The sequence below is a fragment of the Amblyraja radiata genome, chromosome 24 (assembly GCF_010909765.2).
Source record: "Amblyraja radiata isolate CabotCenter1 chromosome 24, sAmbRad1.1.pri, whole genome shotgun sequence".
Lineage (NCBI taxonomy): Eukaryota > Metazoa > Chordata > Chondrichthyes > Rajiformes > Rajidae > Amblyraja > Amblyraja radiata.
In genome coordinates, this window is record NC_045979.1 from 31,385,196 (window position 1) to 31,410,940 (window position 25,745).

A 25,745-nucleotide genomic window follows, 5' to 3' on the forward strand; every position below is an offset into this window, starting at 1 on the left:
ATTCCTCCTCATCTGCTTTCTAAAGGTACGTCTTCTTATTCTGGTCCTAGACCCTCCACTAGTGGTAATATCCTCTCCACATCCACTCTATCCAGGCCTTGCACGATCCAATGGGTCAAACTCTTTGGTTCTCTGTACAACCCCGTCATCGTTCCCTACTCCGGCTACCCCAGCCGCAACCAAAGAAGGCGGAGAGCTTTAATTTAGTTTAGTTTGGAGATACAGCGTGGAAACAGGCCCTTCGGCCCACCGGGTCCACGCCGACCAGCGATCCCCGCACATTTATACTATCCAACACCCACTCGGGACAATATTTACATTTATACCAAGCCAATTAACCTACAAACCTGTACGTCTTTGGGGTGTGGGAGGAAACCGAATGTGGCTAAAGGGATCAGGGGTTATGGAGAGAAGGCAGGTACAGGATGCTGAGTTGGATGATCAGCCATGATCAAATTGAATGGCGGTGTAGGCTCGAAGGGCCGAATGGCCTCTACTCCTGCACCTATTTTCTATGTTTCTATCTCGGCGAAAGCCCACTCAGGTCACGTGGAGAAAGTTCAGACTCCGTACAGACAGCGCCCGTAGTCGGGATCGAACCCGGGTCTCCGGCGCTGCGTTCGCTGTAAGGCAGCAACTCTACTGCTGCGCCACCGTGACCGCCCTGAAATGAATAATTTTTTTAATTATTTTTCTGAAATAATGAAGCAAAACGGGGCAGAACCAGAGGGTCCGACTTCAACAGGCGGGTCCTGGGAGTTTGTATCTGGAGTGTCGCGGACAGGGAGTTACTGACATGAACATAGACACAAAATGCTGGAGTAACTCAACGGGTCAGGCAACATCTCTGGGGAGAAGGCACAGGTGATGTTTCAAGTCGAGACCCTTCTTCAGACATGAACTAAGGTGAACAGATTGGAACTGGAAGTCGCTTCTGTGAAAATGACACCTCAGCATTGGGAACTTGGTAGGAAGTTTCTAATTTTAGCTGATGCTAACATCAGCTGTAAAGTTCAGTATAAAAACCCTCCACGCCTCCATAAATTGTCGCTTCTGTGCTAAAGAAATCTAATCCTGACTGCCAAATGCTTGATTCATCTTGGCAATCAAGTGATAAATCCCATAGATGTGCCGTGTTAAGCCAGGTTCAGAGCAAGGTCACAGTATGAAGATTAAGATACAGTGCGAGTCTTGCTGTTTTTATTGCTTCATAGGTTTGGGGATGTCAGATGTGCCTTCATTAAATAGTCACCTAAACTCTTCTTGTTGACTCAGCGGTATGGATATCGGCTTCTCCAACCTTGCGTTCCCTCTCTCTCCATCCCTCCCCCATCTTACTTGTCCGACTGTCCCCTTGATCACATTGGTATCTTTGTGTGCGTCCTCTGTCACCTTCCCCTGGCCAACAATGCATTCTGCATTTTCCTTGAGCCTCGTCCCCTTTGATGTCCCGTTTTCACACCTTACATTCCTTATCTCTGTGTCTCCCTCTCCCCTGACTCTCAGTCTGAAGTAGGGCCTCGACCCGAAACATCGCCCATTCCTTCTCTCCAGAGATGCTGCCTGTCCCGCTGAGTTACTCCAGCATTTTGTACCTATCTTTGGTGTAAACCAGCATCTGCAGTTCCTTCCTAAAACAGCCGTAACTAAGATGGGCAAAATAAAAATCAATGGAGGACATGAGTTGCTGCAGGAGCAGAGGTGTTATTAACTTGTGAAAATGAAGCTGAGTGAGTGGAGGAAGTATTAAGGATTGTTAACACGAGGATGTGGGGTTTAGTTTAGTATAGAAATACAGCGCGGAAACAGGCCCTTCGGCCCATCGTATCCACGCTGACCAATGATCCACGTGCACCTGCACTATCCCACACACACACACTAGAGACAATTTACAATTATACCAAAGCCAATTAACCTACAAACCTGAATCTTTAGAGTGTGGGAGGAAACCGGAGCACCCAGAGAAAACCCACACAGGAAGCATGTACAAACTCCGTTACGGACAGCACCCGTAGTTGGGATCGAACCTGGGTCTCTGGCGCTGTAGGGCAGCAACTCTACCGCTGCGCCACCGCGCCAGTCTGAGGGCAACAACTAAATGGCTTAAGGAAGGAGACGAGTCCCCATAGTGGTTGAAAATTATAGTTAGGGGCCAGGGATTTTGCTATTTTGAAAACAATTGCCAATCACTAAGAATGTCTGAAGTTTTACACAAAGCCTGCTGTTAAGTGGTTCCAAAATTAATGATATCTCTTTGAGGGGAAGTCTGCTCATCTGATGGGTCACGCTAATCTCAAAGCGTACGCTGCGAAATTATCTGTGGAAGATCGATGAACCTCACTTTCACCAGCTGAGGGAAACAGATTCAACAAATGCCATTCTTGGGCGAGACCCAGATGTTTTCGTTTTTAAGTTTAGTTTAGTTCAGAGATACAGCCCCGGAAACAGGCCCTTCGGCCCACCGAGTCCAACGCCGCCCAGCGATCCCCGTTACACTAGCACTATCCTACACACACTGGGGACAATTTTACCGAAGCCAATTAAACTACAAAGCCGTACGTCTTTGGAGTGCGGGAGGAAAGCGGAGCGCCCGGAGGAAGACACAAAATTGCTGGAGTAACTCAGCGGGACGGGCAGCATCTCTGGAGAGGAGGAATGGGTGACGTTTCCTTCTTCAGACTGAGGAGAAAACCCACGCGGTCACGGGGAGAACGTACAAATGTTCTGCTTTACTGATTGTGGGGAAGGTAGCTCTGGGCTGATCGACAATGCCCCGCCAACAATAGCAAGGACTAAAAAATAAATTTCCTTCATTAATTGTCCTCCCTAAAGCTCGACCTGATAAATGATGCCTGCAAGGAATAATCTATTGGGGTGTACCATACTTAAGCAGTTCCATGCGAGCCGGTGACATGGGAACTTCAGCTGCTCTTATTAAAAATTGCTCCAAATTGGCTCAAATTTCTCTCGGCCGAAACCTTTGGGGTTTTTTTTTGAAGAAGCATCTAATCTATAACAAGAGATGGCGGCAGGAGGTGGGGGATTCAGTGAACAGAGAGACTTGACTCCTTGCGTCATCTTCAGTTGCAATATCCCAGCATAGGTTCACTGTCAGAAACAGCATAAGGATAACAATCCTTATAGGGATGTGGAGCAGTGGCCTGGTGGTGTATGAAATAAAAGGCCATAGCTTATAACTGGACATTGATTGATTGGCAAGGTGCTAGCTGGCAACATCTACACAGAGTGTTACAAATCGCCCCAAATTGGTGTTACTTGCAATCTAAAGTGGAGGGGTGGGGGAAAAACTGGTATATCATACTCGTGAGGGTGTGATTATTGAGTAATTAAATGTGGTTACGTTTTTCCAAAGCCCAATCTTGTCCATAAATGCATCTCCTTCATTCTCTCCTGTCCGATTCACGTGGTGTCTCGTGTCTCTGGCCTTTTTCGCTGTCTGGCCTTTCCAATTTTGTGTTTTTTATTCCATGTGTGCAACCGTGGGTAGTTAAATCAAATGCATTTACTGCCTTGGTAGCAACGGTGTCCATTTGCTCCGCCCTCATCTATCTCTCTCTCTCTCGCTCTCTCTCTCGGTCTCCGTTCTCACATGCGCGCCAGGGCGTAGGCGGGGTTGACCGGGGACGTGGCCTCCGAGCTGTCGTTGCCCTCCGTCTCCTCTTTGTCCTTTTTCACGGTGTACTGGCCGATGAACGAGCCGTCCTCGCCGAAGCGCGAGTTATCTTCGCCGTCGCCGTAGATGACGATGCTGTCGTCGCTCTCCTCCTGCTTCACCGTCCCGTCCACCGAGGACTGGCTGCCCTGCGGCTTCTTGCTGTCCTCGTTGTCGCTGGAAGAGTTAACCAAAGGGTTGGCGTGGAGGCAGAGCCAACGTCAACGATAATCAAAACCGACGCGCAACGGCTTTTCCGCGGTACCTCGGTGCACGTGACAACGAACGAAACTGAGCCGAACTGCTCGTCCCTCCCTCAACGCCTGGGCCCTTCACGGCACAAAGGCACACCATTCATCCCACTCTGTCTATGCCATCTCCCAATACAACAATCACATCAGGCACAGGTGGGCCTGAGCTGCAGGGAGAGGTTGAGCAGGCTTGGACTCTATTCCATGAAGCTTCATGGAGAAAGGGTTGATCTTATTCAGGTGTACAAAATCATGAGAGGAATAGATCGGGTAAAGTTTGAGCAGGCTGGGACTCTACTCCTTGGAGCGCAGGAGGACGATGGGATATTCTTTTGGAGGTATAGAAAATCATGAGAGGGAGAGATCGGGTAAACGCACAGAGTCTCTTGCCCAGAGTAGGGGAATCGAGAACCAGAAGACGTTGGTTTAAAGGATTGGATAGACTCGGCTTGTACTGTCAGTTAATTGGCCTCGATATCTTGCAGGTTAATCGCCCCTAGCATGCAGGATGCAAAAGTGGGAGAACATAGAACTCGTGTGAACGGGTGATCGATGGTCGGCGTGGACCCGGTGGACCAAAGGGCCTGTTTCCATGCTCTACCTTTGAAAAGATTGAGGGGGGATCTTATAGAAACGTACAAAATTCTTAAGGGGTTGGACAGGCTAGATGCAGGAAGATTGTTCCCGATGTTGGGGAAGTCCAGAACAAGGGGTCACAGCTTAAGGATAAGGGGGAAATCTTTTAGGACCGAGATGAGAAAAACATTTTTCACACAGAGAGTGGTGAATCTCTGGAATTCTCTGCCACAGAAGGTAGTTGAGGCCAGTTCATTGGCTATATTTAAGAGGGAGTTAGATGTGGCCCTTGTGGCTAAAGGGATCAGGGGGTATGAAGAGAAGGCAGGTACAGGATACTGAGTTGGATGATCAGCCATGATCATATTGAATGGCGGTGCAGGCTCAAAGGGCCGAATGGCCTACTCCTGCACCTAATTTCTATGTTTCTAAAGTGAGGGGCAAAGATTTTATAGGACATTTTTACACCAAGGGCAGTGGGTGTATGGAACGGGCTGCTGGAGGAGGTAGTTGAGGCTGGTACTTTCTCAACGTTTAGATAGGTACATGGATAGGACAGGTTTAGAGAGATATGGGCCAATGCAGGCAGGCGGGACTGGTGTCGATGGGACATGTTGGTTGGTGTGGGCAAGTCGGGCTGTCGGGACTGTTTCTATGGTGTCTGGCTTAAGTCCTCCCTCCACCACCTCCAGTTTAAATTCCATTTGGAATATTTTGGAGATCTCAGCCAAGAAACCAAGAACAAGACTAGAACAATTCTTCATTTTTGCCCTGTTGCTCCTGTAACTTACTCTCTCTCTCTGTGCCGATGCTTTATGACGGATTCTGTTTCCACCCACCCCACAATCACTGAGTTCTAGATCGTAAATGTTGCCAGCATGAACATATTTTCTTCAATACCCCTGTAGCTCTTGGCCTGAAACGTTACAGCTTTAGCTTAGCTTAGAGCTACAGCGTGAAAGCAGGTCCCTCAGCCCACCCAGCCCACCCTGACTCGTACACTAGTCCCATCCGACACTCTGGGGACAATTTACAGAAGCCAATTAACCTGCACGTCTTTGGAGTGTAGGAGGAAACCGGGGCACCCGGAGAAAACCCACGTGGTCACAGGGAGAACGTGCAAACTCCGTACAGACAGCACCTGATTCTGACTACGGATGCAGTCCGTACGGAGTTTGTACATGACCTGCGTGGGCTTACTCCAGTTTCCTCCCAAAGGCGTGCAGGTTTTGTAGGTTCATTGGCTTGGTATAAATGTAACATTGTCCCTGGCGTGTGTGGGATAGCGTTAGTGTGCGGGGATCGCTGGTCGGTGCGGGCTCGGTGGGCCGAAGGGCCTGTTTCCGTTTTGCATCTCTGAATTAAACTAAACGAAACTATACTAAACTATAGGTGGACAAAAATGCTGGAGAAACTCAGCGGGTGCAGCAGCATCTATGGAACGAAGGAAATAGGCAACGTTTCGTCCCGAAACGTTGCCTATTTCCTTCGCTCCATAGATGCTGCCGCACCCGCTGAGTTTCTCCAGCATTTTTGTCTACCGTCGATTTTCCAGCATCTGCAGTTCCTTCTTGAATATACTAAACTAAACTCCAGGGCAATCCTGAACTACTATCTACTTCAGCTTCCCCTCGGCTAACAAGAGGAAGAAAAGGAACGTGGGCTTTCCTGGCAGATCAAAGCTTGGAGGTTTACTTTAATCCAGATTGCAGCTCCAATACTGCAATAACTTGACCACGGCACTTTGTGAGGCTGATAATTTGCAGGCTAGATATGATTCCCAATCTGATATCAACAATCTCAAAAGCACTTCAGGGACAAAGCATGTTTCCTTACCTTTCCAAAGACCTGCATTTGCCATTCGTGGAATGAAAACGAAACGGAACAGCGGTGGAGACAAGGAGAAGACAGGCAGAACAGAAAGATTGGTTAGAACTTTGATATTTAAACCCATGGATATATTTTCCCCATTTAAATTCATGTTCAGAAGTGATAGGGGGCAGAATTAGGCCATTCGGCCCATCAAGTCTACTCCGCCATTCAATCATGGCTGATCTATCTCTCCCTCCTAGCCCTATTCTCCTGCCTTCTCCCCATAACCCCTGACGCCTGTACTAATCAAGGACCTGTCTATTTCTTCCTTAAACATATCTGTGGACTTGGCCTCCACTGCCTTCTGTGGCAATGAATTCCACAAATGCACCACCCCACCCCATCGCCACCACCTTAGATCCGAATAGTATCTCAGAGTTTGTAAAAAAAAATCTAGCTAATCCTTGCTCACGGCAAAAGAAAGATCCTCTTAAATTCAAATAGGTGGAGAGCCATTAAGTTATTCCCAATATTAATTGCATATTAACGGTAAATTTACCAGTGTAAAGAGTTTAAGCCCATTTTGAAAGTAGTTCTTCAAACCAATTGTTTCAATTGCATTAATTGGAAGATTTAAGCCACAGGAGGCTGTGGAGGCCAAGTCAATGGATATTTTTAAGGCAGAGATAGATAGATTCTTGATTAGTACGGGTGTCAGGGGTTATGGGGAGAAAGCAGGAGAATGGGGTTGGGAGGAACAGATGGATCAGCCGTGACAGAATGGCGGAGTAGACTTGATAGGCCGAATGGCCTAATTCTGCTCCATCACTTATGAATTTTTTTAATATAATCCCAATGAATATAATCCCAATTTTATTCTAATTTCATGGAGGTTGAATGTTCAAGGAGAAAAATATGGGGGAAATTGAGCGGGAAATAAGATTAGTAACCAAAAATCATCTTTAGGGTCGATTAAAGATATCTCATCAAACCAAGAACACTGGCCACTCTGAACACCTTGGCCGGGTTCAGATGCCTTTGGTTGGCGAGGTGGGTGTTCTTTCACTTGTTAGAAAGCCCTCAGTTTAAAAATCACGTAAACCTTCCTTCCCTCCCCCAAGTTGGCATTTACTCTCCTGGCGGCACGGTGGCGCAGCGGTAGAGTTGCTGCCTCACAGCCCCAGAGACCCTGGTTCAATCCTGACCATGGGCGCTGTCTGTACGGAGTTTGTACGTTCTCCCCGTGACCTGCGTGGGTTTTCTCCGGGTGCTCTGGTTTACCCCCACACTCCAAAGACGTACAGATTTTGTAGGTAAATTGGCTTGGTATAATTGTAAATTGTCCCTAGTAGATGTAGTGAGTGTTAGTTTGCGGGGATTTCGGGTCAGCGCAGACTCGGTGGGCCGAAGGGTCTGTTTCCGCACTATATCTCTCGACTAAACTGAGAAGAGATTCACTCAGCAATATTCTATAATTGCTGAGAGAACATTTACTACCCAGTGGCTGAGAAGATAAAATATACACCTTCATATTTCTCTCACTGGCCTACAGTTTTATTCCACAAAAATCTTTACTGGGCCACAAAGATTTAGAAAAAAAGAGCAGTGTTTTACGGCATTTTATGCCAGGCACTCTTTCTAAATATTTTAAGTAATTCTCCTCACATCCACGATTTTTCCCCACATCAGCAAGGTAATGAATGAAAGTGGAAAATAAATCACACATCTGTTTTCTCTTTGGCCTTTTCGAGTTCCTTTGACCGTCTTTCAATAATTTTGCGGTAGACTTTCGAGATACAACGTGGAAACAGGCCCTTCGGCCCATCGAGTCCGCGTCGACCCAGTACGCTGGCCTGCACACTAAGGGAAAATGTACAATTTTACCAAAGCCAATTAACCTACAAACCTGTACGCCTTTGGAGTGTGGGAGGAAACCGGAGCTCCCTGGGAAAAACCCTATGCTGCCACGGGGCGAACGTACAAACTCCGTACAGACAGCACCCGTAGTCAGGATCGAACCTGGGTCTCTGGGGCTGTGAGGCAGGGACTCTACCACTGCGCCACCGAGCTACTCCTCTGTCCAAACTGAAACCCCCCCTCCCTCCAAAAATCCAAACCAATCTCGCCATCTCAACTCGTTGTTTTCAATGCAAGACATGCTCTCAAGCGGGTAATGAATATGCACCATGCATATGGCACATACTAACAATGAGCTGAATGCTTTAGAACGATCAGTGACTAAACTGATGGAGGCCATAGAAATATGTGGGGCTCAACCTCATAAAAATTTCAAGGAGGCGCCCAAAACCTAGGGATTAGATCACCATCAGCATTAACTTCTATCCAAATCACAATTTATATTGGCTGAGATCAGTTTAGTCTGCGATCTTAACAGCGAAGACTGCACATGCGTATTTTACTTTGAGGTAATGCTGTGTCCATAGGTTGTTCCCTGAAATCTGGCATCGAGTGGAAGATAATGTGGATAGCAATCAATTAGCAAATTACTTCACATACGAGACGCTGGCCTGGAGTCTGAGTTTTGCCTGGCGTGTTTCTTTTGAAAATCTTTACGTTCTATTTCAAATTAACTCGTTCAATGCGTTTCAGCCAGGCCGTGGACTGCCACACGACATCAAAGGCGGGAGCATTGTGGAATAAATCGCGTGGCTAATCAAAGACACACACACACCCCTGCATTCCGGCTCCCCATTTTTGTTCTCTCCGGCTGTCTTATCCCAAAGAAAAATGTTACTGTTTACATGCAAGGTGGACAAAAATGCTGGAGAAACTCAGCGGGTGAGGCAGCATCTATGGAGCGAAGGAATAGGTGACGTTTCGGGTCGAGACCCGAAACGTCACCTATTCCTTCGCTCCATAGATGCTGCCTCACCCGCTGAGTTTCTCCAGCATTTTTGTCTACCTCCGATTTGCATTAAATCTGCAGTTCTGCAGTTCTTTCTTAAACTGTTCACATGCAAACGTGTTCTCATACACGAGCTCGGACACTGGTTGGCAAGCAACGAAAGCTTTTCATTGTACCTCGGTACACGTGACAATAAACTAAACTAAGCTGCGAATAAGACGGAAATTGACCCTGTGTTTTCAATCAGCTCGAGACCCGGTGGCGTCAAACGTTGAATTAAAAATGCAGATGAAGGGGCACTTTGGATTGGTGTTGGTTGGTCAACTTATTGCAATATTCCTCCATCTACACCTCAAGGCCGCCAGCAAAGTCGAGGACAAGTCTCACCCCGGCCACTCCCTCTTCTCCCCTCTCCCATCAGGCAAGAGGTGCAGAAGTGTGAAAACGCACAAACCTCCAGATTCAGGGAGAGTTTCTTCCCGGCTGTTATCAGGCAACTGAACCATCCTACCAACAACTTGAGAGCGGCCTTGATCTATCATCTACCTCATTGAAGACCCTCAGACTATCTTTAATCGGACTCTGCCTTGCACTCAACGTTATTCCCTTTACCCTGTATCTGTACACTGTAGACGTCTTGATTGTGATCATGTATAATCTTTTCACTGAGTGGACAGCACTGGATAGCTCACTGTACTTCAGTATACATGACAATAAATAAACTAAACTATGTTCCACCCCAGGATAGTTTGGTTTAGAGACACAGCACGGGAACAGGCCCTTCAGCCCACTGAGTTCGCGCAAACCAGCAGTCATAGAAACATAGAAAATAGGTGCAGGAGTAGGCCATTCGGCCCTTCGAGCCTGCACCGCCATTCAATATGATCATGGCTGATCATCCAACTCAGTATCCCGTACCTGCCTTCTCTCCATACCCCCTGATCCCTTTAGCGACAAGGGCCGCATCTAACTCCCTCTTAAATATAGTCAATGAACTGGCCTCAATCGCCGCACACTAACATCATGCCACACACACACTAGAGCCAATTTACAATTATACCAAGCCAATTAGCCTACAAACCTGTACGTCTTTGGAGTGTGGGAGCAAACTGAAGATCTCGGAGAAAAACCACGCAGGTCACGGGGAGAACGTACAAACTCCGTACAGACAGCTCCCTTAGTCGGGATCGAACCCGGGTCTCCGGCGCTGTGATGCAGCAACTCTACCGCTGCGCCACCGTGCCGTCCCGACCGCTTTTCCGAATCCCTCTCACATTTCTCACTCAAGACAAAGAAAACCCCTTCGATCCCCACGGGGGGAGAGAGTTGGAATAGTCAACGCTCTCCTGGTTTCCGACATGAAAGTAATTCATAATCAATCTCCATCCACATATGTGTCGTGTGTGAGTGAACATCGTCTCATTGGAACTCATGAGCAGGGAAGGATAACTGGTATGTATAATTCTGAAGTTCACAGTAATACCTTTTGTCCAGCCCGGGTCTAGGGTGCGGTGAATAAAGAAACATAAAGGCATTGGTGAGTGTTAGCATGCACAGAGACACTTCTACAGCAGAACAACTTTGGGCCAGCGCGTACTACTAATGTCACAGGAGAATGAATGGAGTGTGGAGATGAATGAAAGAGGCAATCTCACCGCACCTTCTTCTGTACATGTGGACGGGCATTTAAAACAAACGCCCTCCCTCAAGCCAATTATAATGTCCCAGTGATTCCCAACCACTTGTATTTCTGTTTACAGTTTAGTGGAGCAGGCCGCTCGGCAAACCCAGCGATCACCCGTACACTAGTTCCTTCCTGCACACTCCGGACAATTTACAAAGGCCAATTAACCTATAAACCCCTGGACGTGTTTGGGGTGTGGGAGGAAACCGGAGCACCCGGAGAAAACCCCAGGCGGGGTTCACGGGAAGAACGTGAAAACTGCGTACGGACAGCGCCCGTGGCCAGGATCGAACCCGGGTCCCTGGCTCCGTGAGGCAGCAACTCTGACACTGTGCCACCATCAATGGCAGCTTGTTGGATGGTACCAGGTGTAACCAGGAGCAAACTCTGTGCAGATGGACCCCACAGTCAGGATCGAACCCCCCGGTCCCTGGCGCTGTGAGGCAGCAGCTGCCTCATGCCACCGTGCTGTAAATCAGAAGGTAAATGAGGCCAGTAGTTGAGGTAGGTACACAAAAATGCTGGAGAAACTCAGCGGGTGCAGCGGAATCTATGGAGCGAAGGAGATAGGAAACGTTGCCCATTTCTTTCGCTCCATAGATGCTGCTGCACCCGCTGAGTTTCTCCAGCATTTTTGTGTACCTTCGATTGTCCAGCATCTGCAGTTCCTTCTTAAACACAGTATCTAAGGTACATTGGTCCTCACTGAGACCAGATTTAGTTGTAGCTTGAAGTTGAGTTCATTTATCCCTGTCGGGACATTATCGAGGCAAGCCTAAACTTGATCACAAATGACCCTGGTTCAGGAGGAGGTTGCAGGGTTAGTTGTGGGCCTGTTTCGCAGGCTCAGTTGGAACCAGAGTATCAACACTCTCCCCAGAGTCTGCTGGACCTTCCACGCTCATTCACCGCACTCCACTCTCAAGGGCAGCGGCTGGTTACAGGCCACATTGGACAAGAGTGCTCCTCAACTTAATCCCAACGAGGGCTGATGCTTAGGCTTGCCTGGACAGAACTCAGGGTTGCCCATACACTGGCACTGATATTGGACAAACATCAAACAGGAGGAATCCATGGGGGAGTTTTCACACTTGTATGCCTGATCCCAATATTACATAGGGTCAAATGGTTCAAGGAAGAGTTCTTCTTTCTAATCAGTGTGCCAAGTATCTACATGGAAATTGCTTTGTCGTCATTTATTTCATTATCGGTGTTCTCGGGGAGTTTCGCTCTGCGATAATGTTGAACGGTGGAATCTACCTTCAACAGTAAACCAGTCCAAGGCGACTCAACTGGTAAAGAACTGTTCTCATAAACATCAGGGATTGAATGAAATGGAAAATGGAACAAAATTCAAGAGGGAATCTCACAGATGGAATTTATTCCCAGGTACACAAAAATGCTGGAGAAACTCAGCGGGTGCAGCAGCATCTATGGAGCGAAGGAAATAGGCAACGTTTCGGGCCGAAACCCTTCTTCAGACCTGATCTATCTGAAGGTACACAAAAATGCCGGAGAAACTCAGCGGGTGCAGCAGCATCTATGGAGCGAAGGAAATAGGCAACGTTTCGTCCCGAAACGTTGCCTATTTCCTTCGCTCCATAGATGCTGCTGCACCCGCTGGGTTTCTCCAGCATTTTTGTGTACCTTCGATTTTCCAGCATCTGCAGTTCCTTCTTAAACACAAAGTATTTATTCCCAGTCCTGGTCAATATTAGCTTGAAACCAATACGTGCCGTTTGGTCTGAAGTTCCAATTTCTCCATGGTTCCCCAGTATCTCCTGACGGGACAAGGTTCAGGAATGGCTGAAGATTGGGCCTGGGAGCCTGGTTACGTGCGTGACTCACGTGGGGGATGATGCAGGCTCGGGTTTTAGGATTCTCTCAGTCAGCACACTCAAGATGGCGTCGAAGGTGAACCATGAACGATGGATGTGGAGAACAAAGAAAGCATGGCGCGAAAAATACTACGAGGGGGTGACGCAGGTCTGATGGGCTGAATGGCCTCTTCCCGTGCTGTACCCCAACTCACTATTCCAATGATCAAGCGGCAGGAATGGTATGACTCAGACTAAGCAACCCTTACTGGCTGATGGGGCCATTAAATCATTGCGTTGGAAATCTTTGAAGAGTGTACCGAATGTTTGAAACACCTGGCTAACAATCGATGCTGTCAGCGTTTTATATTGCCGCACTAATTGATATGATGCAAAGGAAATTTAGTTTAGTTTAGAGATACAGTGCGGAAACAGGCCCTTCGGCCCACAGAGTCGGTGCCGACCAGCGATCGCCCCGCACACCAGCACTATCCTACACACTAGGGACACATTCCAATTAACCTACAAACCTGTACGTCTTTGGAGCATGGGAGGAAGCCCACACGGTCACGGGGAGAACGTACAAACTTTGCATAGTAGAACGTTGTAGTATTTATCGTGACTCTAACAATCCAGTGTTTGAGAAAGAACTGCAGATGCTGGAAAAATCGAAGGTAGACAAAAATGCTGGAGAAACTCAGCGGGTGAGGCAGCATCTATGGAGTGAAGGAAATAGGCGACGTTTCAGGTTGGGTCTGAAGAAGGGTCTCGACCCGAAACTTCACATTCCTTCGCTCCGCAGATGCTGTCTCACCCGCTGAGTTTCTCCAGCATTTTTGTCTACTAACAATCCAGTTATGTGCTTTTGTTAAGTGAATGGACTTTGTTTCCATAAAGCTTTGATCCAGAGTGTATTTGAGTTGTGAAGGACAAACTTGATCACCGACAGAAGTTTGGGGCTTGTGTGTGGTTTGGAGAATATCTCAAAGATGCTGATCTATGGAGATCATGTCGCTCTGACTTAGTTTCGAGATACGGGTCTTTAGACCACCGAGTCCACGATGACCATCGATCACTCGTTCACACTAGTTCTATGTTATCTCACTTATGCATCCGATCCCTACACACTGGGGACAACCTATACACTGGGGCCGATTAATCTCTAAACCCGCATGTCTTTGGGACGTGCGGGGGGGAATTGGAGCACCCAGACGAAGCTGACATGGCAAGAACGTGCAAACTCCACACGATTAGCATGGATCGAACCCGGGTCTCTGGCGCTGGGAGGCAGCAGCTCCACCAGCTGCGTCACTGTGCCACCCTTTCTTAATGCAATCTTTATTGCTGTTCCAACTGCATTCTACCTTGCGAGGAGAGTTGCCTCTCCTTTTACACCAGTTCCCACTTGGACATCCACTCCCCAGACACTATGGGGGGGGGGGGCAGTTTGCAGAGGGCCAATGAATCTACAAACTAGCACGTCCTTGGGATGTGGGATGAAACCGGAGCACCCGGAGGAAACCCATGTGGTCGCAGGGAGAACGTGCAAACTCCACACAGAAAGCACCTGAGGTCAGGATTGAACTTGGGTCTCTGGTTCTGTAAGGCAGCAGCTCTACCGCTGCGCCTCCGTGTCGCCCTCATTTAGGATTTATTCATCCAAGAACAAATCCACCAGTGCTGACCGAAGGAATGGCCTTTTCTTTGCAAAAGGGCAGACAGATCTCATATGTATAAGAGTTGGTGTGCGAGTGCATCTGCAATATGGTGCCGAACACATTGTCTCTAAAGAACTTTAGGCTTTGTGATTTGCGTGGGATAGTGGGCAGCACGATAGTGGGAGCAGCGGTGGAGTTGCTGCCTCACAGCGCCGGGGACCCGGGTTCGATCCTGACTACGGGTGCTGTCCGTGCACAGTTTGTACGTTCTCCCCGTGACCTGCGTGGGTTTTTTTTTTCCAGGATCACCAGTTTCCTCCCACACTCCAAAGACGTACAGGTTTGCAGGTTAATTGGCTTGGTATCATTGTAAATTGTCCCTAGTGTGTGTAGGGTAGTGTTAGTGTGCGGGGATCGCTGGTCGGGGCGGACTCGGTGGGCTGAAGGGCCGGTTTCCTCACTGTATCTCTAAACTAAACTAAACTAGTGGGCCACATCTGGTGGGACAATGGTCAGGTTGCTCTTCAAGTCAACCGTACTACAACATCCATTATAGCAGACGGGGCATTTAAACTTTTTTTCCTGATTAGATCTATAACCTTGTAAGAAGGTAGATACAAGATGCTGGGGTAACTCATGCTAACTCAGGCAGCATCTCTGAAGAGAAGGAATGGGTAACGTTTCGGGTCGAGACCCTTCTTCAGACTCACTCCAGCATTTTGTGTCTCCCTTCGGTGTAGACCAGCATCTGCAGTTCTTTCCCTTGTAACAAGGATCGCTGACGTTGACCAAGGTTACAGGTCGGTTTCTGCACAATGGCCTGCCTTTGACCGGATGGGCATTGCCAAAGTTAGTTCCTAGTGAATGAATTGATAGCTGAAAGATGGCACTGGAGAATTGCCCCCTGAATCGTTACATTGTTAGGCCATCCTTTCAGAAAGTATAGAAGTTGGGAGGTCTTTCCCTAAAGTGGCGTCCCAGGTAGATAGGGTGGTCAAAATGGCTTACAGTACATTGACCATCAGCCAGAGTATTGAGCATAGAAGTTGGGTGGTCATGTTGCAGTTGTACAAGATGTTGGTGAGGCTGCATCTGGAGTATTGTGTTCAGTTCTGGGCACCATGTTCTGGGCAAGATGTTGGCATGCTGGAAATTGGTGCAGAGTAGGTGTACGAGGATGTTGCCAGGACTCGAGGGTCTGAACTATTGGGAGAGGTTGAGCAGACTGTGACTCTATTCCTTGGAGCACAAGAGGACAAGGGGATATTCATATAGAGGTGTATAAAATCATGAGAGGAATAGATCGGGTAGATGCACAGAGTCTCTTTGCCCAGAGTAGGGACATCGAGGACCAGAGGACATAGGTTTAAGTTGAATGGGAAAAGATTTAATAGGAACCTGAGGCGTAATGGGCCGGTCCCACGAGCATGCGACTGCATGCGGCAAGCGCACCCAAACCAGAAGCGGGGGCCGCGCGGAGGTCGAGTGAGTGACATGAAGTTCGAGCGAAGTCCGCGGGAAGTTCGCGCGTGACGTACGGCGTCGAGGCGGTGCATACGGCGTCGTGGCGGCTGCGGGCCAGCAGGCCGTTGCCGCGCGAAATTTTTGAACATGGTCAGTTTTTCGGAGCCGGGACCAGCTCCGCAAAACTCCATACGGCTCCGGCGATCGAAGTGGGACCGGCCCCGCGAGGCCGTACGGCTCAAGCGACCACGTTAGGTCGCGCTTGCCGCATGGAGTCGCATGCTCGTGGGACCGGCCCTTAATCTTTTCATACAGAGGGTGGTGGGTGTATGGAACGAGCCACTAGAGGAGGTAGTTGAGGCAGGGACTATCCCAATGTTTAAGAAACAGTTAGACAGGTACATGGATAGGATGGGCTTGGAGGGATATGGGTGTAGATGGAACATGTTGGCTAGTGCGGGCAAGTTGGGCTGAAGGGCCTGTTTCCACGCTGTATGACTCTAAGACTCCATTAGTGAGGATGTGTAACTATGCGCGGGGGGATGCATGCAATGTGCAATCACTGACACAGTCAACAACAGGCAACCTGGCAGATCCATGGTAAGGTTCAGGAGGACTGGAGTGGGTTGTAGGAGAGGGCAGGGAAGGTGGAGGTCGGCGCATCTCTCTCAGTTCTCATTGAAAGCATGTCAGTAAGTTAATACCTACAAGTATCCATTGTCATCTTGTGAAGGCCGGTTCTCTTCCGTCGTCTTAACTGGACAGAACAAAGAGCTGGTGTTAAAACACATGAAAGGCAATGCAGCAAAAGACTTGAAGATGGGCACAAAGTGCTGGAGTAACTCAGCGGGTCGGGCAAAATCACCAGAGGAAAAGGACGGGTGATGTTTCGGGTCGGGTCCTCTGAAGAAGGTTCCCAACCCAAAACGTCACCCACCCTTTTTCCTCCAGATATACTGCCTGACCCGCTGTTCGATCTTGTCTACAGTTGCTGTCTGTACGGAGTTTGCACGTTCTCCCTGTGACTGTGTGGATTTTTACTAGTTGCTCTGCTTATAGATTTATAGGTTACTTGGATTCGGTAAAATTATAAAATTATCCCTTGAGTAGAAACATGGAAAATAGGTGCAGGAGGAGGCCATTCGGCCCTTTGAGCCAGCACCGCCATTCATTGTGATCATGGCTGATTATTCCCTATCAATAACCCGTGCCTGCCTTCTCCCCATATCCCTTGACTCCATTAGCCCCTAGAGCTCTATCTAACTCTCTCTTAAATCCATCCAGTGACTTGGCCTCCACTGCCCTCTGTGGCAGGGAATTCCATAAATTCACAACTCTCTGGGTGAAAAAGTTTTTTCTCACCTCAGTCTTAAATGACCTCCCCTTTATTCTAATACTGGGGCCCCTGGTTCTAGACTCGCCCAACATTGGGAACATTTTTCCTGCATCTAGCTTGTCCAGTCCTTTTATAATTTTATATGTTTCTATAAGATGCCCCCTCATCCTTCTAAACTCGGTGTGTAGGAGAGTTCTGGTGTACAGGGACTCGGTGGGCCGAAGGGCCTGTTTCCACACTAGTTTAGTCTAGTTTAGAGATACAGAGCGGAAACAGGCCCTTCAGCCCACCGAGGCCATGCCGACCAACGATCCCTGCACACTTACATTATCCTACATGAACTAGGGCCAATTATACACTTGCTGTACACCAAGCCAATTAACCTAAAAATCCTGCACGCCTTTGGAGTGTGGGAGGAAACCGAAGATCTCGGAGAAAACCCAAGCAGTCACGGGGAGAACGTGCAAACTCCGTACAGCCAGCACCCGTGGTCAGGATCGAACCTGGCGCCGTAAGGCAGCAAATCTACCGCCGCGCCTCCTGTATCACTAAAGTCTAAAGACGAACACCTTTATTTTGTTCCTTGGCAAGAAAAATTGGAAAGTCCACTTCACGAATGGCCCTGGTCCATAACCCAGGCCCAGGCCTTGTGAAGTGGCTCCAATCAGTCTCTCTCACCTTCAACTTTCAACAGATTTATTTATTTTTGACAACTTGCCCTTGAAGATACAAGTCCTGACCTGATGGTTCTATAGGCTTCCATTTGGGGTACTGAGAGAAAAATGGACAAGAGTTTCAATGCTGGATCTCAATCCAGTGGCCCAAGTCTCAACGGGCAGGATGTGCCAACCCTACTCTTTAAACCTCACCCTTCCATGGAAGGACCATGTTAGTCGGGTAAGGTGGCAAAGCCTTTGGAGTTAATCGCATGGCATGGTTCATAAATTGAGAGGTTCATTAGTTCCAGGAGCTGAATTAGGCCATTCAGCCCATCACGTCTACTCCGCCATTCAATCATGGCTGATCTATCTTTCCCTCGCAACCCCATTCTCCTGCCTTCTGCCACCCTTCAAGGATCTGCCAATCTCCACCTTTCGAAAGGAGATGAGGAAGAATTTCTTTAGTCAGAGGGTGGTGAATCCGTGGAAACCATTGCCACAGACGGCTGTGGAGGCCAAGACAGTGGATATTTTTAAGGTGGAGATTGACAGATTCTTGATTAGTGCGGGTGCCAGGGGTTATGGGGAGAAGGCAGGAGAATGGTGTTGAGAGAGAAAGATAGATCAGCCATGATTGGTTGGCGGAGTAGACTTGATGGGCCGAATGGCCTAATTCTGCTGCTAGAACGTATGGACTTATGTATCGTAGTCAGGAGGCAGGAGAACGGGGTTAGGAGGGAGAGATAGATCAGCCATGATTGAATGGCGGAATAGACTTGATGGGCCGAATGGACTAATTCTGCTGCTAGAACGTATGGACATGAACCAGGCTCTGTGGTTGCCACCCAATGGGGACTCTGGGCCAGGGGGCTGGGAAGATGGAGGGGGGGGGGGGGGGGGGGGGGGGGGGGGGTAAGTGCTCTCTCTTACCTGGATACTTGCCTCCTTTACTCCTCTTGATGAAGCAGACGATCAAGAGGATGAGTACCAGCAGAGCCACCGCACACATCAGGCCGATGAACCAGCCCTGAGTGGCGATGTCCGCGTGACTGTTGGTGAAAGCTGGAACAGAAAATACCACGCCGTTATGTGGGTCGAACGACCAAGCTGAAGCTACAACAGTGGATCAACACCAAAGATAGACCTGAAGTGCCTGGGAAACTCAATGGGTCAGTCAGCGTCTCCAGAGAAAAAGGATGGGTGACGTTTCGGGTCGGGACCCTTCTTCAAAGGAGCAGGGCCTCTACTTGTTGGCGTTTAGAAGGATGAGGGAACACCTAATTGAAGCTCACCAAATAGTGAAAGGACTGGATAGGGTGGATGTGGAGAGGATGGTTCTACTAGTGGGAGAGTCTAGGACTAGAGGTCATAGCCTCAGAATACAAGGATGTTCCTTTAGGAAGGAGGTGAGGAGGAATTTCTTTAGTCAGAGGGTGGTGAATCTGTGGAATTCATTGCCACAGAAGGCTGTGGAGGCCAAGTCAATGGGTATTTTTAAGGCAGAGAGAGATAGATTCTTGATTAGTACGGGTGTCAGGGGTTATGGGGTGAAGGCAGGGGAATGGGGTTGAGAGGGAGAGATAGATCAGCCATGATTGAATGGCGGAGTTGGTTTGATGGGCCGAGTGGCCCTGATCTGCTCCTATCACTTGTGAACTTCAGACCCGACCCGAAACGTAGCCCATCCTTTGTCTCCAGAGATGTTGCCTGTCCCGTTCAGTTACTCCAGCACTTTGTGTCTATCGTTGGTGTAAACCAGCATCTGCAGTTCCTTCCAGCACACAGTGGATCCACAGCTCTGGATTGACCTGAAGAAACAAGAAGGGCCAAGACTTAGTTAGCAGACTCTGCTGACATCTTGAATTGAGTTTGAAAATGCTGTCAGCAAAGCACCTGGAAGAATAGTCCCTCCTCCACCTGTTTCTTCTGCATTCTGTTTCTCCGTTAGATCATTTTATTTTTTTTCACATGCATTTTGCATTCTTACCACAGGCAACCTGTTACCTGTTTGATCGGCCGGTGCCTCATTCAATGGTTTCTTCCTTGTGCAGAGCTAATCCTAGCTTCCTTCATATTATCTCCACCTCTGCATGGCAAGGAGCGTTTATGGTGGTACATCTTGGGCATAATCTCCACGTGGCTACAGTCCAAGCCAGCAGATGGTCTTTCCACCTCCTTAACCTGTCCTCTGCCTTAAATCCCAGTGGAAATCTCCTTAAAAGAACGTAGAACCGAACAGCACAGGAGCAAGCCCTTCAACCCCCAATGCCCGATGCCAAGACCGACTCTTTTCTTCCTGCACAGAATCCATACCCCTCCATTACCTGCTCAGTAATATGCCCATCCAAAAGTCTCTTAAATGCCACTGTGTGAAAAAACGCACACCTCCAGATTCAGGGACAGATTCTTCCCAGCTGTTATCAGGTAACTGAACCATCCCACCAACAACTAGAGAGCGGCCCTGACCTACCATCTACTTCACCGGAGATCCTTGGACTATCTTTAATCGGACTTTACTGAACTTTTAGCTTGCAGTGTAGATGGGTTGATTGTAATCATGTATAGAGGCATAGTCATAGTCTTACAACATGGAAACAGGCCCTTCGGCCCAAGTTGTCCACAGTGGCCAACATGTCCCATCTACACTACTCCCACCTGCTGCGTTTGGCTCATATCCAAACCAGTCTGAAGAAGGGTCTCGACCCGGAACGTCACCCATTCCTTCTCTCCAGAGATGCTGCCTGGCCCGCTGAGTTACTCCAGCATTCTGTGTCTACATGGCTACAAATGCCCATCTGTGGCAGTAGATGGTGGTAGTGTACACATTGTCTTCAGCAGTCTACGGCGATGCACGCAGCCACCACTAGAGGGAGCAGCCTCATGAAAACGCAACTGAAACACAATAGAGACATAGACAATAGGTGCAGGAGTAGGCCATTCGGCCCTTCGAGCCAGCACCACCATTCAATATGATCATGGCTGATCATCCAAAATCAGTACCCCGTTCCTGCTGTTCCCCCATATCCCTTGATTCCTTTAGCCCTAAGAGCTAAATCTAACTCTCTCTTGAAGCAATGGAAGCATTTGTAATGTTTTTGGGAAGAGGAACAGAATTGGCATTTCAGGTTGACTACCAGACGCAGAGAGGAAGGGAAAGGACAAAGAATATCCGGCCTTGCCTGTTCATGTCCCAACAGGCCAGTTCTCCAATGTCAGAGTGAGGCCTAACACATATTGGAGGAACAGCATCTCATATTTCGCTTGGGCAGCTTACAACCCAGCGGTATGAATATTGATTACTCTAACTTCAAGTAACCCTTGCTTTCCCTCTCTCTCTGTCTCTCCCCCATTCTAGTTCTCCAACTAGTTCTAATGTCCTCCTCATTAAATATTACTGATTGTTTGCCTCGTTGTCACCTTCCCCTCAGCTAACAATGATCCTCTACATTTCCTTGATCATCGTCCGCTTTGATCTGTCATTTTTACATCTTACCCTTCCATATCTCTAGATCCCCTCTCCCCTGACTCTCAGTCTAAAGAAAGGTCTCGATCCGAAACGTCACCCATTCCTTCTCTTCATAGATGCTGCCTGTCCCGCTGAGTTACTTCAGCATTTTGTGTCTGTCTTTGGTTCTGCTGTTAGCTCAGCCACCAATAACATGACCTCAGTGTATCTCCCTCCATTGATGCTGCCTGACCAGCTGAGTACTTTCAGCATTCTCTTTTATCTCTGAATTCCTGGCAAGTGATGGGCCAAATGTTTCTAAACGTTTCTTAAACGTTGCGATAGCACCTGTCTACAAAAAGACTACAAAAAGTGGTAAACACTGCCCAGTCCATCATCGGCTCTGACCTCCCTTCCATCAAGGGGATCTATCGCAGTCGCTGCCTAAAAAAGGCTGGCAACATCATCAAGGACCCACACCATCCGGGCCATACACTCATCTCCCCACTACCTTCAGGTGGAAAGTACAGGAGCCTGAAGACTGCAACAACCAGGTTCAGGAATAGCTACTTCCCCACAGCCATCAGGCTCGGCTCGGACAAAACTCTGAACATTAATAACCAATAATCTGTTTATTTGCACTTTATCACTTTATTTGCACTTTACCCCCCTCCTCACCTGTATCCACCTATCATTTGTTGTTGTATAACTTCTTGTATAACTTTCTCCCCCCCCAGTACAATCAGTCTGAAGAAGTCTCCTGACCCGAAACATTGCCTGTCCACGCCCTCCAGAGACATTGCCTGACTCGCTGAGTTGCTCCAGCACTTTGTGTATTTTTTGCTGCAAACCAGCACCTGCAGTTCCTTGTGTCTGTCAAATTACATCTCTGCTACAAATCGAATGCCCCAACAAGCCCTGGTCTCCTGTTACCTACTCCCCAGAAAGGATATAATTAAAAGGAACTGCGGATGCTGGTTTATACCAAAGATTGATACAAATTGTTGGCGTAACTCAGCGGGTCAGGGAACATCTCTGGAGAAATTGGATAGATGAAGTTTCAGGTCAGGACACTTCACGTGACAGCTGCCTGTCGGAGTTTGTACGTTCTCCCCGTGACCTGCGTGGGCTTTCTCCAGGATCTCCGGTTTCCTCCCACATTCCAAAGACAGTAAGGTTTGTTTATAATTGGTTTGTTATAAATGTAAATTGTCCCTAGCGTGTAGGATAGTGTTGGTGTGTGAGGATGGCTAGTTGGCACGGAATCTGTGGGCCGAAGGGCCTGTTGCCGTGCTTTATCTCTAAACTAAACTAAACTAAACTTCTTCAGACTAATTCTCTTAGTCCTGACCTGAAATGTCACTTATCCATTCTCTCAGGAGATGCTGCCTGACCCGCTGAGTTACTCCAGCATTTTGTGTCTTTCCTCATAAATGATGTTGATCTATAGCCAAGAGACCAGTCCCACACCAAACTGAACCATTCCCACTCCGAACTGACTGTTCCTCCTTTATTCACCCCCAATCACCCACACCTGGCCTTTGATCTGGAAGTTCTATATTCCTTGGTATCCAAGGTGATCCAAGATGGCGCCCTACGCGGGCGAGTCTTTGTGAGCTAGCCACAGAAGTAGATCGCTCCATTCTTTTACAGCTCCACTCCGACAGTTATCATGTACATTGTGGATGGTTCGATTGTAATCATGTACAGTCTTTGCGCTGACTGGTTAGCAAGCAACAAAACCTCGGCACATGTGACAAAATACTAAGCTAAACAAAGCAATATAGGTCGTAACAAGTTAGCAACCACATACTGTAGGCCTGCAACATTGGCCGAGTAAGTTCTACAATCGAGCAGTGGTGTGGCAGGCAGGACACATGCCGATTCCAAGGTCACCCCATTATAAAAGCCGCAACTAAACTCACAGTCAGCGGACTGAGCTGGAAATGCGATGGAGTTGCGCGGGGGGGCCAGATGGAAATGCGTTTGGGAGTGTAATGCAGGGGAAACACTAGGAGCACGCACTCCACAGGTGGGCACATGCGTGTACACACACACACACTCTCTCACATACACACATGCACGCACACACACTCACACATACACACTCACACATACACACACACACTCACATACACACATGCACGCACACACACTCACACATACACACATGCAAGCACTCGCACACACACACACACACACACACATACACTCACACATACACACACGCACTCTCACATTTGCATACGCACACTCTCACATACACATGCACACACACTGTCACATGTCTGAAGAAGGGTTTCGGCCCGAAACGTCGCCTAGTTCCTTCGCTCCATAGATGCTGCTGCACCCGCTGAGTTTCCCCAGCAATTCTGTGTACCCTCACATATACACACATGCACGCACATACATACATGCACTCATAACTCACATACACACGCGTTTGCACTCGCACACACACACATATACACACTCACACATACACACACACACTCACATACGCATATACGCATTCTCACATACACACGCACACTGTCACATATACACACACACATATACATGCACACTCTCAAATACACACTCTCACATACACACACTCGCGCACACACGCACGCACACTCTCACATACACGCATGCACGACGCACACGCATACACACACACTCTCATGCACACACACTCACGCACGCATGTACACGCACACACACACATACTCTCACATACACGCATGCATGACGCACGCCCATACACACTCTCATGCACACACACAGACACACATGTGGGCACACACACTCACTCACACACGCACGCATGTGCGCGCACACACACACAACAAATGCCAGGTGCTCCTTTATGCATGCATGGTCAATGAACCACTTTGTGTAGCGAGTGTAAGATGGGTCTAAGATTGGGTTAAGATCGAGGAGAGCAGACTACACTGGACTGCAGAAATATTAGTTGTCTGAAGGTTTCTTTCAGAAGGTGTTTGTAGTGATCACTGCCAGCAGTGAGTTATGAAGAGGGCAACACTTCACCACCTTTCTAGTTGCGCGGGATGGGATGGTGGGAGGAGGTCGCTTAAGGTCCAACCCACATCAGCTTCCACTGTGGAAAGACCCATGTCGTAGATGGGCACAAAATGCAGGAGTAACTCGACGGGCCAGGCAGCATCTCTGGAGGGAAGGAATGGGTGAGAGACGTTTCGGGTCAAGACCTTCCTTCAACAACAGTCCATGTTGTCGTTGCCCTAGGGGACAGGGATGTCCGCCCAAGTCGCTTCCCTGTACGACTCAAGTCTCACGGAGCTTGGCTTTGAAGAAGAAGGATCTGAAGGGTGTACAAAATCACGAGAGGAATAAGTTGGGTTGAAGGGCCCGTTTCCACACTGTATCACTCTATGCCTCTATGACCCTGAGAACGTCACCTATTCCTTCTCTCCAGAGATGCTGCCTGTCCCGGTGAATTACTCCGGCTGTTTTGGTGTCCGGCTTAGCTTCGGAAACCAGCCCCTTTGCAGCTACAGGATGCATGCGATCCTTTCTACGAGAGCGGCTGGGAGACGCCATGCACGGTCTCAAGAGCGCTGGCGCGGGGGTAGTGACGGCGACTGCGTTCCTGCTTGGCTTTCCGCAGTGGATGCGAGAGAGCTGGCGTGGCATGCGGGCATGCACGTGCAGGGGAGGGGGTGGGAGGGCTCTCCGGCCTCACCTGGGCTGGTCTCGGTGACGGTGACGTTGCTGGTGACCGACTGGAAGAGGGCGGAGAACACCCTGACTTTGTACACGGTGCCGGGCGTCAGGCCCAGGATCCGGGCAGAGTTCTGGCCGACCTTCACCTGCTCCCGTTTCACCGTGCCGTTACCTGTCAAACACGTGCGTGAAGGAGACAAGAGATTCCGGTCAACTCCTCGGAGGGTGCCCCCTGGTGGACAGGTGGTGGTGGGAGGCTATGACCCAGCGCCTCCTGTTCCCCCCTTCTCCTGGGTAGTAGGGCAGGTGGGAGAAGGGAGACTCCACTCTTCCCCCACAACGAGAAGCCACTGCCCACAACCCAGACATTTGCTCCCCCCTACACTCGCCTCACATTCGCCCATTTTATCACCACTCTCCGGCCCTTCCAGAAACTTTAGCTCGAGAGCAGTGCTTCTAAGTTTCTAAGGTTAAAGTTTAATGTGGTGAACAATCCTAATTCCCTTGTCTCCACCACCATTAGTGAGGGTTTGGATCCAATGGGTTTGGATCCTTCAGGCAATGGAGCGATAAGGCACCATCCAATTATGGGTACGATATAGGGCGACACAGTGGCTCAGGGGTAGAGTTGCTGCCTTACAGTGTCAGAGACCCGGGTTCGATCCTGACTACGGGCGCTATCTGTTTCTATGTTCTCCCCGTGACAGTGTGGGTTTTCCCCGGGTGCTCTGGTCTCATCCCGCACTCCAAAGATATACAGGTTTGGAGGTTAATTGGCCTAGGTGAGGCTTGTAAATTGTCCCTCGTGTGTAAGGTC

At 48.8% G+C, this 25,745-nt stretch overlaps 1 protein-coding gene across 14 annotated transcripts in view; it reads right to left on the reverse strand.

Annotated features, from left to right (window-relative positions):
• Positions 1 to 2,728: 2,728 nt before the first annotated feature.
• The window catches only part of nfasc (neurofascin), a 185,420-nt gene continuing 162,403 nt past the window's right edge, over positions 2,729 to 25,745 (reverse strand). For 10 of the 14 annotated variants that reach the window (XM_033042827.1, XM_033042834.1, XM_033042832.1 and 7 more), the window contains 6 exons: positions 24,948 to 25,100; positions 18,727 to 18,858; positions 16,510 to 16,558; positions 10,662 to 10,679; positions 6,337 to 6,348; positions 2,729 to 3,850 (listed from right to left, as the gene is read on the reverse strand). In XM_033042827.1, coding sequence (XP_032898718.1) covers positions 3,607 to 3,850; positions 6,337 to 6,348; positions 10,662 to 10,679; positions 16,510 to 16,558; positions 18,727 to 18,858; positions 24,948 to 25,100 — 608 coding nt within the window. In that variant the 3' untranslated portion in view covers positions 2,729 to 3,606. The remainder of the gene's footprint in view (positions 3,851 to 6,336; positions 6,349 to 10,661; positions 10,680 to 16,509; positions 16,559 to 18,726; positions 18,859 to 24,947; positions 25,101 to 25,745) is intronic. The other 4 variants (XM_033042837.1, XM_033042838.1, XM_033042839.1 and 1 more) reach the window with 2 other exon arrangements.